Source organism: Cupressus sempervirens, chromosome 7 (genome assembly GCF_028749045.1).
Source record: "Cupressus sempervirens isolate cs-2001-9-10 chromosome 7, ASM2874904v1, whole genome shotgun sequence".
NCBI classification, from domain to species: domain Eukaryota; kingdom Viridiplantae; phylum Streptophyta; class Pinopsida; order Cupressales; family Cupressaceae; genus Cupressus; species Cupressus sempervirens.
In genome coordinates, this window is record NC_143124.1 from 668111154 (window position 1) to 668125067 (window position 13914).

Genomic DNA, 13914 nt, shown 5'->3' on the forward strand with positions numbered 1-13914 from the left:
TCCACATGATATAGATGAATAGGGGTGGACATTGTCTGGGCCAAGAGCCATAGTGAGTTGTTGTTCCCATTTCCATGTGATTGATCCAATTGTTGATACCCACAAGACCCAGCTAGATGATGTATGCTAGTTGGTAGTGGGAGGACTTTAAGTATTCGGAGCGTCGATCCTATCATTTTGTTCCCTGCCCTTTCTCAACAGCAGGAAAGGAGTCTATCTATTTGTCTACCTTAGGTGGAATTTCCTCGACACAATTTTTAAGCTTGTAGCTTTTGTCAGATTGATTTTGTCATGAGATACTTTGTTGATGGTAAATCAATAACAATGGCTATGATTCTACATTTGCAGAAACGTTCCTAGACTTTATCATGGTATTAGAGCAGGCTGCAAATGTAAAATGATGCACTGCCTTTGTAGCCCTCTTCCATATCCATTCCCCCTCTTCCATATCCATTCCAAGCTTATCCTCCCTAACAAGAAGCGAAAGAAATCTCATAAACTTGCATTGTCGATGTGAATGAAAGACATGGAAAATTTGTTTAATCTATCAACCACCCGCAAACTCAGATGTGATACAAGTATAGAAACTTGTATTAAAAAAAGGGCAACTCATTAATTATGTGACCTGTTAATGGAGAATTGAAATAGAACATAGAAAAGAGACAACACTCATCGTACTAACAAGGCATAACTAATATATTGCCACAAACATTGATCCCACCACTAACGTGATACATATAATACGGAGCGGTTGAAATTAATATAAGTTTGGCTGCCAAAATGGAATCACAATGAGATAGCCGCTGCCATGCCAAAGGAGGTCCCCTAGACAAACCTGCCACAAGAACATTGAATGCCCATAAGGAAATAAAAGGGTCAATCTGATGGGGGAGCAAGGTAGCAAGGCACAATTAATAAACACAAGTCGGAGGAGTATGATAAGTTTCAAACATTAGGAATTTTGATTAATCTATTGCACACACTGAAAAAGGAAATTCTGACGAAAGACAAGTGTCAAGTTCTGTGGGTTTCCACATTGGAAGTGTTGAACACTAGTGACGAAGACAATTACAAAGAAAATGATGAACTCAAAAGGAAAAGAAATGAACATTCTCGAGAAAAGACAAATATTACATATACAAATTGGTCACTTGGACTCCTCAGAGTTTTACGTCATTGCCATGAACTCACATATTTGTCTCTTGGCATCAATCATAAGAGGAAATGAGGAAAGGAAATGCAAAGTGGACTACCTCCTCGCATATTGAAAACAACCAATCAATATATTTGGCCATACTGAAAATATATAAGAAAGAATCACGGTTCACAACTCGAACAATCACTAATCTCCAAACATTTGTAATAGATAGTGACTTAGACATTTGACATATGAAGGAGAGACTAATAGTAAGTACACTCAAGAATCGTGTCGATGTAAATATGAAAACCAAGAATTAGAAATCAGATAGAAGTACGATATTTTGCACGACTTTGGAAATTATCTACTTCCACATTGGCAACTATCATGTGGAGGGGCTTGTCAAAGGATGAGGAATCAATATTAAGTCTTATCGAGCCCTCTATGAAAGGAGACAAGCTGCCACATTGGATATTGCATGAATCGAATAGGAGATGACAACATTTGAAGTCAACATTTTATGTCTCAGTTTTATAGTGAGGAGGGTCCATTAAAGACGTGGGTACCTAATACCATCAAGCAATTGGAGGTAGTGAAAAGTATTTTGATCACGAGTGGACAAGGGGATAAGAGGGAGGAATCCCTGTCTATATCACAAGTGGACAAGGGGATAAGAGGGAGGAATCCTTGTCTATATCACAAGTGGACAAGGGGATAAGAGGGAGGGATCCCTGTCTATAAACTATTGTCTCAGTTTTATAGTGAGGAGGGTCCATTAAAGACGTGGGTACCTAATACCATCAAGCAATTGGAGGTAGTGAAAAGTATTTTGATCACGAGTGGACAAGGGGATAAGAGGGAGGAATCCCTGTCTATATCACGAGTGGACAAGGGGATAAGAGGGAGGGATCCCTGTCTATAAACTATCATTGCAGAAGTTGTATTGATAAAAGACTCACTGTTCTTATATTTTGTTCATGATCAATTGTGCATTCATAATTGTTCATTTACGGGAGACACTTACTTTGTATTTTATGTCTATCATTATCACCGCCTAATAAGCACAATATGGATTACTATATTAGATGACTAGGCATTATATGTGGACATTACAAAAGCGTTTCAAACATACATTTTTGGGTGAGCCTGTGCCACAGGAGCAAAGAGGACCCATCCCATGCATAAATTAATCAAAAAATAATGAGAGACATACACGATAAATCATGGTTGGTTGAATATGAAGGTGACAAAGATAAGAGCAAACTAATATAAGTTGGTCTACCATAAAGGTAAAGTGTAAATAGAAAGGAGTGGTTGAATTTTGAAAAGTCACAACCTTTGTGTGAAAATAGGAATTCAATTTGAAATCCCTACTATATCATACGAGGAGGACATTAAGAGGAAGAGTGCTAATAAAAGAAGGCAACAACTCATATGTGAAATGAATTTATAAGTATTTAGTATGTCACTCATGATAAGAGAAGGTAAAGAATATAAAGTCATGGAGGGCCACCAAAATGAAACTTGAAATTATAGGAAGTCAAACAAATGGGGTATGTTATGTAAAGGTAACTTGTTTTATTAATATGAAATTTGTTTATATTGTTAAACAAGTTTATAACTTTTCTTATATATACAGAAGATGGAACATATGTTTGTATATTTCAATTAGACATTTATCTAAACTATTCTTTCTCTTATTTTTGTATTTCTATACATACTATATGAGATATGTGTCTTGATCTTTTCCTTTGAGAATGTTATTGCAGGAAGAGGGGCATTGAGATTCAGAGGGAGCCTGACATGTTATTAGAGGCAACCTTGAAAGAGAGGGAGAAGACTGAGGATGTTACTTAGTTAACCTTCAGTGAACTAGGTCTTATTGATTAAGAGGGAGTAAACAATGTTGAGATGGATTCTCTAGTATTGATAGCATAATTCTAGTGATAAGGAAAGAAGTATGAAATGGGAATTTAAATTCAATGTATAATAATGTACTTTTACTTTCAAAATAAGATATTCATATTAACTACCACCTTAAACAAATCGAGAGCAAAAACTTTATTTCAATTAATACAAAAGCCTTTTGAGAGAAAACTTACTAAGGAGAGGGTTCATTACAGTGGTAGTTGAGATAGGAAATATGAGATTCAGTTGAACAAATGTTTTGTCAATAGGGTGGATATACATTGAGATCTCAAATAGATTACAAGTTTACTCCTAAAGCAAATTGGTAGAAATTTTCCAACTCCATAAAACGAAATGAGTGGAAATAATAATATTCAATGTTTCCACTATCTAACTAGCTCATCAAGGTCTTTAGCTCATTTTGGATGGCAAGGGCAACACAAATCAGTTTGGATAAGTGGATCAAGCATTGACTAAGATCATCTCGAATAGACAACCCGACAATTGAAGAGTGTTTCGGTTGGGAAGGAATCATTTGGCCACACATAACATGAGAGCACAAATATGGGTTGATTTAGATCCAATATTTGGATCAGTTTATTTTTTTACTTGCAAAAAGGGTAGATCTTAGATTTGGGGCAATCAATGCGAGAGATGATGCCAAAGGAATCCATATTTGATCTGATGCAAAATCGTTCAATAGTATAAAGAATGAGTGAGACTTTTACATTGTGGGGGGAACCATAGTCAATGTTCCATTCCCACTTGAACCTTCTTTAGAGGGGAGATGTTCCACATTCAATCTAAGAAGACAATTTCTGAATCTTCATGTGCAGATAAGTATTCTTATCTTTTACATTTATCTACTCATTGTAATCTTTCTAATTTGTGATTCTATACATACCATAAAGGTTATTTGCCTTGATCTTTTCCTTTATGTTTGAGGATATTCTTATAGGAAAAGAAGGTTGGTACTTTACATATGTTACCAAATATTGTGTAGACTCAAGCTAATGATAGTAGCTCCAAAGAACCTGATGATCAAGATGGATAAAGTGAGGCTCTTGAAGCAAACATCTTTGATGATTGAGATTATGAGATTCTTCTACATTAAGAGGGAGTATGACACTTCTTCTAAAGGTAACGTAGGAGCTTAGAAGATTGATATTCAGAGGGAGTCTAGAAATACATGTGGGTAATTGCATGATTTTGATGGGCCCAATCTTATGCATATAATGAGGAAGTGATGACTTATCACCAGAAAATTAGATATCAGATTCAAAGTGAGTCTGGCAAGAATCCTTGGGAAAGAGAGTTTCTAAGGGAGTAACTACTGGACCTGACTTCCCAAGATCATTGTTCAGAGGCATAATTTTTTGAGGTGCAATCCTTTGTGAATGATATCTTCTTTATGAAAGTTCTAAGTGAAACTGCTTGTTATAAATTCTTCTTTGTGAGAAAAAATTAAGGTGAAAGTCTTTGTACCACCCTCTGATTGGGTTCATGGTGGTTACTATTTCACATATGATAAGTAATGAAAAGTGACGATCTTTTATTGACATATATGAACATAAGGTAACCATTATAAGATGACAATCTTATAAATGGTAGACCTGTTATTATGACATAATTAAATTGTTGTCCCAGAGTGTTGGAAATCATGATAACGAACAAACAGAAGGTAACCATTGTAAGGTGGTGATCTTATAAATGGCAGACCTTTTATCATGGTTCTTTGGGCTAGATTTTGCTGGACACCATGATAACCAACTTGTTATGGTTCTTTGGGTGGGATCTTGTCCGGACACCATAGTTACTACTATAGACCTCACTTAATGTGTTGTTTTAAAGTTATGGAAATTGCTTCAATTGTGTGTTATGAAAGGTGAGAAATTTAGCCTCATAGTGAATTGAATATCGTATTGAGATGATATCTCTTCATATTCTTGAGAGCATAATGTGTTCTATAAATTCTCCCTACTAAGAGGGATTGTTAAGGTTGTAGCTTCTGTCAAATTGATTTTATCACGAGATACCTTGTTGATGGTAAATCAATAGCAATGGCCATGATTCTACATTTGCAGAAACAATCCTAGACTTTATCAACAGTCAGCAGCAGCTCAAATAAATAAATTCTCTGCCATGCTTTATGGGATTGCAAGTTCAAATATTAAACAGCTTTAGATGGATGCATCCGGGAGGCATCCACAGGGCTTCTGTGCCGGCTTCTGCTTCTCCCGGCCTCCACCTCCGCGTCCTCCTCCTCCTCCTCCTCCTCCACTGCTTTCCTGGGTACATTGGTATATTAGTATACAGATCATACCTACAGAGAATAACAAATACGGAGCTTAAAATGCTGATACACCATATATTTTATAGTCACAAATGCATTGTCTTTAGTTTCACTGAAGCTGCACACCACAATCTTCATCTGAAAGATCATCATCCTTAGGAAAAATATTGATATGCAATACTCAGCCAATGATCCTCTATCCAACAGAACTAAAAAATAGCATAAACATCCCCTTGAAGAATATATAAAATAGTGGAAAAACAAACAGCATAAGCTCCTTTGCTAAATCTGAAGACAGAAATCAAGAGTGCCCTCCATAACTCTTCTTACACATCAGCGGCTCAATGAAAGACTCCATCTCTATGGCATGGACTTTAGGGCAGAATGTGAAGAGACGGCTGTTACCACCGAAACACACCATTCCAGTTACAATAAATCAATAAATATAAACCGTCGGCATATTATACATTAGAACTGACGATATGCAACACAAGGCGATCAGAATTCCAAGTCATCCATACACGGTACCAAGACAAACTGTCTCACTGACAAAGAAGATATACAAACCGAGGGTAATATATATGAAGGAATCAATAACAGTAGCAAGTCAACCTGTTTCAATAAGAAACATCTACTGCTCAGGTCCAGCAATATCATAATCTGAATGATTTCTTTCCCAGCTACTAAAAACATTCACACCTCCTCTTAGCAAGAGATAGATCATTCAAATGTCATGGTGTGTCTCAACTTGACAATTAGTGTGGAGCACAATGAATATAAATGTCAATAACAAAATCTCATCACAGATTTTCTCAATATAATATTGTCATCTCAGCATGACATTCACAATGGCTACACCTAGAGGGTGAAAGAATGTATGACTAAGTCATGGGGTCATTCACATGACATCTACCATGGCTACTCCTAGTGGATGGAACAAGGGCTTTCACTTCAAACTTTTCTTGTAGTGAAGAATGCATTAACAAGGGCTTGCACCTAAATTTTTTTTCACAAAGAAGAATGCACTATTAACAAGGGATTGCGCCTTGAATTTCTCTCACAGAGAAGAACTCATTAACAAGGGATTACCTTGAACTTCTCTCTCATAGAAAAGAACTTTTTAACAAGGGATTGCACCTCAAACTTCTCTCTCGCAGAGAGGAACTCATTCACAAGGGATTGCACCTCAAACTTCTCTCTCACAGAGAAGAACTCACAACAAAATATATATGAATAACTGAAGCTGAGACTCTCTCAACATATATTCCTATATGATTAGTAATGATGGTGCGAAGTCATTTAATAATGAGCTGTAAACTGGGATGAAATATGAATTTTAGAAGTAAAAATGAATGACTGCAAATAATTAAAAACATTATATGCTAAAATAGACAACTAACTACTAAAACTTAGGAATGAAAAAAGATGTAAAACATGGCGATTATAAAAAACAAAAGATGTACACTAAAATCAGTAGCTAACTTCTAAAATTCAGCAACTAAACTATAAATAAAATCTTAAAAGGATCTTTGTAAAAGAATCTTTAACTGCTGTTAAAATTGTGTTCCAAATCTGGAATAATATTTCCTTAAATAAGCTCTTCCCAAACTTCTAATTTGTAGTGAAGTGTGGATTTGACGCAGAGCTTGGCAACTGAAGCTTGAATAATACCTAACCAAATACCACAATTCGATACAAATAGAACAATAATGTCGATTCAAACCATGTGACAACTGATTGAGAGAGATTTATTAGCTTGTGATTTCTCAGTGATGAGAATACCAACCACATCAACTTTACAATATAACTTTCCTTGATTAATTACTAGATTATCTAATCAACAACTGATTGTGTTCACTATTTTCTTAGTACCTTGTGGGTCTACTGAACATGGGACCGACACCTATCTCCATTCTCAAATGCCGAATACAAAACATAAGGTTCTTCAACATCCTATAAACATTCCTCGCTGCAAGCTTGGTTCTTCAATTCGTGTACAAACATGATGGTCTTTGATACCATTCAATCATTTGAAACCAAACTATAAACAATTAAGATTCCAACTGCAACTAGATTCTGTAACAATTGTGGACTCACTCTGCAGTCCGATCCCTTCATTCATTCAACTTCACCTCTCTATGACAAAACCGACCCATAAAATGGATTCTTGATTATTGGTTATTAAAATGCAAGAGCCCGATATTACTGTGGGATTCTTTCATCTGAAACCCAACACATTGAAACTTATCAAACTCCAAGCATCACGAATCCTCACAACCAAATTTGCATCCAAAATATCAATATAGATCTTCGAAACCAAGCAACAAATAATAAAGGATTCCAAATACAACTTAGTTCATCATCATTCAGGAAATTAAGAACAGAGAATTACAAATGAGACACTGAAGAACCCGAAATTCTTAATAGAAAATTTAATCCTTCCTTCATTACTCAATTCCTTATTACATGTTTCTTTTCCTTCATCGAAAACTCCACATTCCATCCTACGCTTCTTCCCTCTACCATCGGGTTTTCAAATTACATAAAGAACTTTTTAACAACCGAATTCAACCAATAACTAATTCAGAGAAGTATCTTTCTCACTACACAAACTGACTCATTCTAATTTCTCTATTGGTTGTTCATGACTGATTAGAATAAGATCTAGGACAAGTAACTAAACTAGAAATGTATCGTGGAAGTTTTCAACTTCATGATTATACAAACTTTTGATTTATTATATCTTAAACACTTACTTCTACCAACCGACTACATAACCTATTAAACTAAGACTTGACCCAACCATTAAAATGCATGTAGAATCCTGGGTCTTTGAAATGATTGGAGTCTCGGAATGCGCAATTGATTGGAGTCCCAAAAAAGCGCCTGCATCAGGATTGGCTGAAGGGTTTTATTTATCCAACATGTCTGTGAGCAATATTTCATGGTTTTCATTTGTTGTCAAATGAAGGTTGTCGAGTCATTGTAATTTAATCATACAGTTGTTTATTGTTATTATACACAATGGAAGATTGTAATTTAGTCATACGCATGCACATGGTAATGCAAGTGAGCAAATGTTTTTTAGCTGGGAATTAGGAATAGTTTCACAGCTGTTGGTTTTAGAATGTGGAACCTTTAGTATAGGGAAAGACCGGGTTCCACTTGTATATTTAGAGGATGCATTTTAGAAGAAATTTGCTTAATAATACCGGAAAACATCTCATGGTGGATTACAATTAGAAAGTAAATGATTTATGCAGGCAATCACAAGTTTCCATGTGTAAAATTTAGTGTTTGGCTCATTAATGCATTTTCTTTTGAATCTAAACCCTGTTTCATTCTCTTTAATTTGCAGGAACCACAACCAATTGATTGGGAACAGTACAGAAAGGGGCTAGGTTCACATATAGTTGACATGTATAAACAAGTTTATGACAGTAAGTTCTATCAACTTATGCCATGAACAATCTGAGTGGCAGACTTAAACCATTGATGCCATTAATCAATTTCCACTTGCAGAAGTATATTTTGCTGCTGTTTTGTATGTCCACATGCCATGTGCCAGTACAGATTTTAAAAACTATAATATGTATATTTAACCTTTTTTGAAATGACCGTGCAAAATTTGAAGTGAGGTTTGTATATTTTTGCCATGTGCAAATAGTTTGTATAGCTTTGAGTATCTTTTTAAGACAATTCATTGCATTCTTCAGTTTGTCTCCCTTCAGAATGGCATGCATAACAATGGACAATTATATGCTGTTAAGTTTTTGGATTCTATATTGTTTCTGTTTGTTCTTGGACACATAGGAAAGATAATAATAGGAGTGAAAGGGTGGGAGCGAGCTTGACAAGCTAAAGCTATGCAGGAAAAAAATCACATACATAGAAATTAAAAGAAAAGTTGTAGCTCTTAGATGTAGGTAATGTTAAGTTTAGCGAATATATAAAGATAAACAGCAATCAAGAAGAACAAAATAGATACAAGGTAGATACAAGAGAGACAAAATTATCCTGGGAGATGAATGGAAAACCCAGCCACACAACCAAAAATATCACTGTTATTCATCATATAATGTTCGAGTGTACAATGCTAGTGGCTTGATTTGATATATATAAACAACTAGAGAGACTCTTCACATTATGACCGAAGGTCTCTTGAATTTTCCAAAACATGACTCCATTTTTCAAATACACAACTCTTCGTATTTCCATGTGCAAGCATCAACACATGTTGTATGACACACGTCTTTAAATTTAATATTACAATTATCATAAATGGCTCCTTTAGGTGAAGATGACCACAACTATAATACCATCCATATTTCTAGAGATAAAGATCTCTGCCACAGCTACAATCCTCAACATTCCTTCTAAGCAAGAGAGAGATCTTTAGCAAAACAGACACACAAGGCTGCAACCAAAAAATGTCAATGATAAATTCTAACCACATAGATTCTCATAAAAAACCATAATTCATGGAATCACCCAACATGAAAAACATGCAAGAATCACAACTAACTTTCATCACAGACTCTCAAAACATGATTATATCGTGGAATCTCTCAACATGACAAACTTGCAAGGTTCTTAATTTAGGGATACTCTGAACGTGATGTTGTCATCATGACAAGCTGAAAGATTTTCACATCATGGTCTCTCTCAGTGTGATGTTATGTAATCTCTTAATGTGACAAGCCTACAAGATTTTTACATCACAAATTCTCTCAACGTGATGTTGTCATGGACTCTCTCAATATGACATCCAACTCATCACAAAATTACTCAACGTGATGGCATCATGGACTCTCTGTATATGATGTTCACTATAATTTTCTTCATAAGTGAAAGAGTTTTTGTCCTTATAACTATTGCGAATTTCACATGAATAAGAACTCATAATCAACAAGGAAAATCACAGCCAAGACTTGTTTCTAACAAGAGTCTCAAAAAATATTAACAACATATATAAGAATGGTGGGGATTCCGATTCCCTCTTAATCAAGAACTACTTCGATCATCACAATTAGATCATGGTAGCATCCTCCCTCTAAAGCTGAACATCTCCATCCAAATATGTAACATCAAAGTAACATCCCCATCTCATTACTTCTTGTTACACTCTGTAACCAAGAGAGATATTAAAAGCTAATAAGATCAACTATAATAGAGATCAATGCTAAAAAAATTGTTATTCAATATTACATAGTACTTATGTCCTTATATAATGGATGCTCAAGAACTTAGCTCTATTGCTTCATGTGGACAACCCAATTGAATAACAATTTCCTCAAACTAAATTTTCTTCCAAAATTCCTACTTTTCCCAAACCCCTCTCCACGTTGCTTAAACAACAATATCAAGTTATTCAATAAAACACACATATGAAAGTCTAACATTACATTGCATTGCAAAGCCCTATCTCCGGCGCTCACCAACATATTTCTATCTAACACAAATATCCACTCCTAAAACCATTGGATGCTCTGAATTAGAACTACTATCACTACAAAATGTAAGGCCATGCATAATTTGCACACAACACTCCAACAATAAAACAATGACAATTTATACCATACAACACCTAATGTCTAAATATTGAAAATGAGCAACCCCTATTTTCTGCTTTTGCTAGCATGTCTATAGACATGAAAAATATCCACTACTGTTGCAACCAAAAGCTCGTCGCTAAATACATATTACCTTAGAACATATCTAGAGTCAACATAAAATGGGATGACAAATAGTCAAATACCAATCTCATGACTACATGTAAATTTCAAGAAAAAACACGAATGAATAAACTTCTCATTCTAGGCGAGGCAAGCAAATGAATTCATGTACTCTGTGACTATTGAAAACATGGAGATAAATTCATATGACAAACCACATGCCTCTAAACTCTAGGCATCAAACTTACATGCAGATGAAGAAGATACAAGAAAAAATAGTTATATGGTGCTAATAGCTCAACAACATATTGCAAGAATAATCTTGAAAACTTGAGTACTATTGTAGTCAATACCTACATGTTTTCTAAAACCAAAAGAACATATATCATGCTGCATAAGATACACCACACACGACACACTCAGAGCATCATAGAAAAAGAATATCTGATACTAGGTATGACCAATATCTACCAAAGAAGGACAAGAAGAAAAATGCGAACCAAGAAGATGAACAATAAGTGAAAGAAGGTAACTGACACTAAAGTGAAAACCAACATCATGAATAATGAACTTGGCACAAAGGAGGAAGTGTATACCGTGTAATCATGATGACTAGAATAATTATGCCAAGACGTTACTATGCCTCACATAATGAATAAACTAAAAATGTGGAAGTCAGAATGGAGTCTTACCTTACCAAAAATGAGGAACAAAGACTACTCAACAAAACCGATGATACAAAGGGGAAGAGAGAATGTAGGCAACAAAAACTTGGACACATTAGTTAAGACTAATAGAAATCGAATATTAACATCGATAACCATACAGACGTTCCTTGAGAAATAAAATGGCATGTAAAGCTACCAAGTCATTAATTGCATAGATTCTCATTGAGCCCAGAAGATGATGAAGCCAAGTCACGAAGGTTTCAAACATAATAAGAAAAATAAAGAAATTCCATGAGAGAAAGAGTCCACGATAACAATACATAGATTTTGAAGAAAGGGCACAAAAGACAGACCCCAGAAAATCACAGTACCATATCATCATACAAGAAGACAGGTGAACAAATAATAGCAACTCGATCTTGAACTCAAACCATGTCTAAGAAACAGTAACAAAATAAAAAACTTCAGCACTCCTAATAGTGCTGATATCTAATTGGGCTTTGATACCATGTTAAGTTTAGCCCAGAAATAAAGATAAATGACAATTAGGAAGAACAAAATAGATGCAAGATACATATAAGAGACACAAAATTATCTTGGGAAATCCCTTCTAGATGAAGGGAAAAACCCAGCCACACAACCAAAAATATCACTTTTATTGATAATAAAATGCTCAAGTGTACAATGCTTTTTGCTTGATGCATTATATATAACAACTAGAGAGTCTCTTCACATTACAACCAAAGGTCTCTTGAATTTCCCAAAACATGAGTTCATTTTTTAAAATACACAACTCTTTGTATTTCCATGTGCATGCCTCAATGCATGTTGTATGACAATTGTCTTTATATTTAATATTACAATAATCATAAATGTCGTCTTTAGCTGAAGGTGACAACAATTGTAATAATGTCCATATTTCTAGAGATAAAGATCTCTATTGCAACTACAATATTCAATAGGTAAGTGACATTTCAAGAAGACTATAAAATATGGAAGAAGATTGTTTTTGGTTGTGGAAGCTATATCGTTTAGGGATTTTTCTCTTATGAAGTGAACCATTGTTACAAGCCTTTTTGACATGTTTATTTCTTCCTAGTTGGGTTTCTTACAAGTTGGTTGTTATTCTAAGAGATATTGATTGGGTTTGATTAGTTCATTTGAGCATTTATATGCAATTTTCTGTTCATTTGGTTTCAAATTTATATGTATTGAATATCAAATAGCATGTAATCTATTATTGTGTGAATGATAGGTAATTTGTTCTTTTCAGCTTGAGTCTGATTGTAATGTCCCCTATCAGAAAGTTTCTTAATTTAATTGAGATTTATGCACCCCCAATTTGATATTTATTATTCCCCGTTTTATCTATTTTTAGGTGATTGATATTCTTAATATACCTTGATGTGTGAAAAGATTCGTCTTTCCATTATATAATTGGTTAGTGTTAATTTATTATTATATTGTTATTTATCATTACTAACTTTATAAATATTAATATTAATGCAATTCATTTTATATTATGATTATTAATGTGCCGTAATATTAAATTCTTATTTTTTAATATTTAATGCAATACTATGATATGATTAATATTAATAATATTTTGTTTATTAGTTATTTATCTATGCTTTTAATTTTTATTTTGACAGGGATATTACAATCCTCCCCTCTCAAATTGTGCTTCTCCTCAAGCAAGATCATAAATTTTCTTGTAGAGCCAATATAGAAAGCTTACAATTGGATGCATGAAAACACAAAGTAGACACAGAGTAGACACATGAATGCATGAAGACACGAGACATGATGCAGGCATAGCATGTATTCTTTGATTAATGCCTTACAGTTTGTAGTAAGGGTCAAGAAAACATTTGCAAAATTTACTTCTTCAATAGAATCCTGCAACCACTAGTGATCATTAGTACATTAGTGTATGTATAAGTTTCAAGAAAATGTGAGTCATGATAAATTACTCCAAGCCGATCCCATACCAAGCTCAAGAGTGGAACTGTGGCCCCCTTGGCCTCGGTGGCAGTGTTTATGCATTTACACAAGCTGGCCTACTTAGTGGGATGCTTGTTTTGTTTTGCTCTTATCATTCTCAGTCGAGAAGAATACTTGGGATGTAAATAGATTGCTTAGGCACCAAAGTCAACGGTCTCCCTCAAGGTTTCTTGTGGATCCAAACCCTTAATCCCCTTTTGAACAAGTCCACAAAGCAATTTCATTCCA

General features: G+C 34.7%; 1 protein-coding gene across 1 annotated transcript in view; it reads left to right on the top strand.

Moving 5' to 3' along the window:
• The window catches only part of ATPQ (ATP synthase D chain), a 63519-nt gene that overhangs the window by 8793 nt on the left and 40812 nt on the right, over window positions 1-13914 (top strand). The window contains exon 2 of the mRNA XM_089792506.1: window positions 8698-8779. Within this exon, the coding sequence (XP_089648632.1) occupies window positions 8698-8779 (82 nt within the window). The remainder of the gene's footprint in view (window positions 1-8697; window positions 8780-13914) is intronic.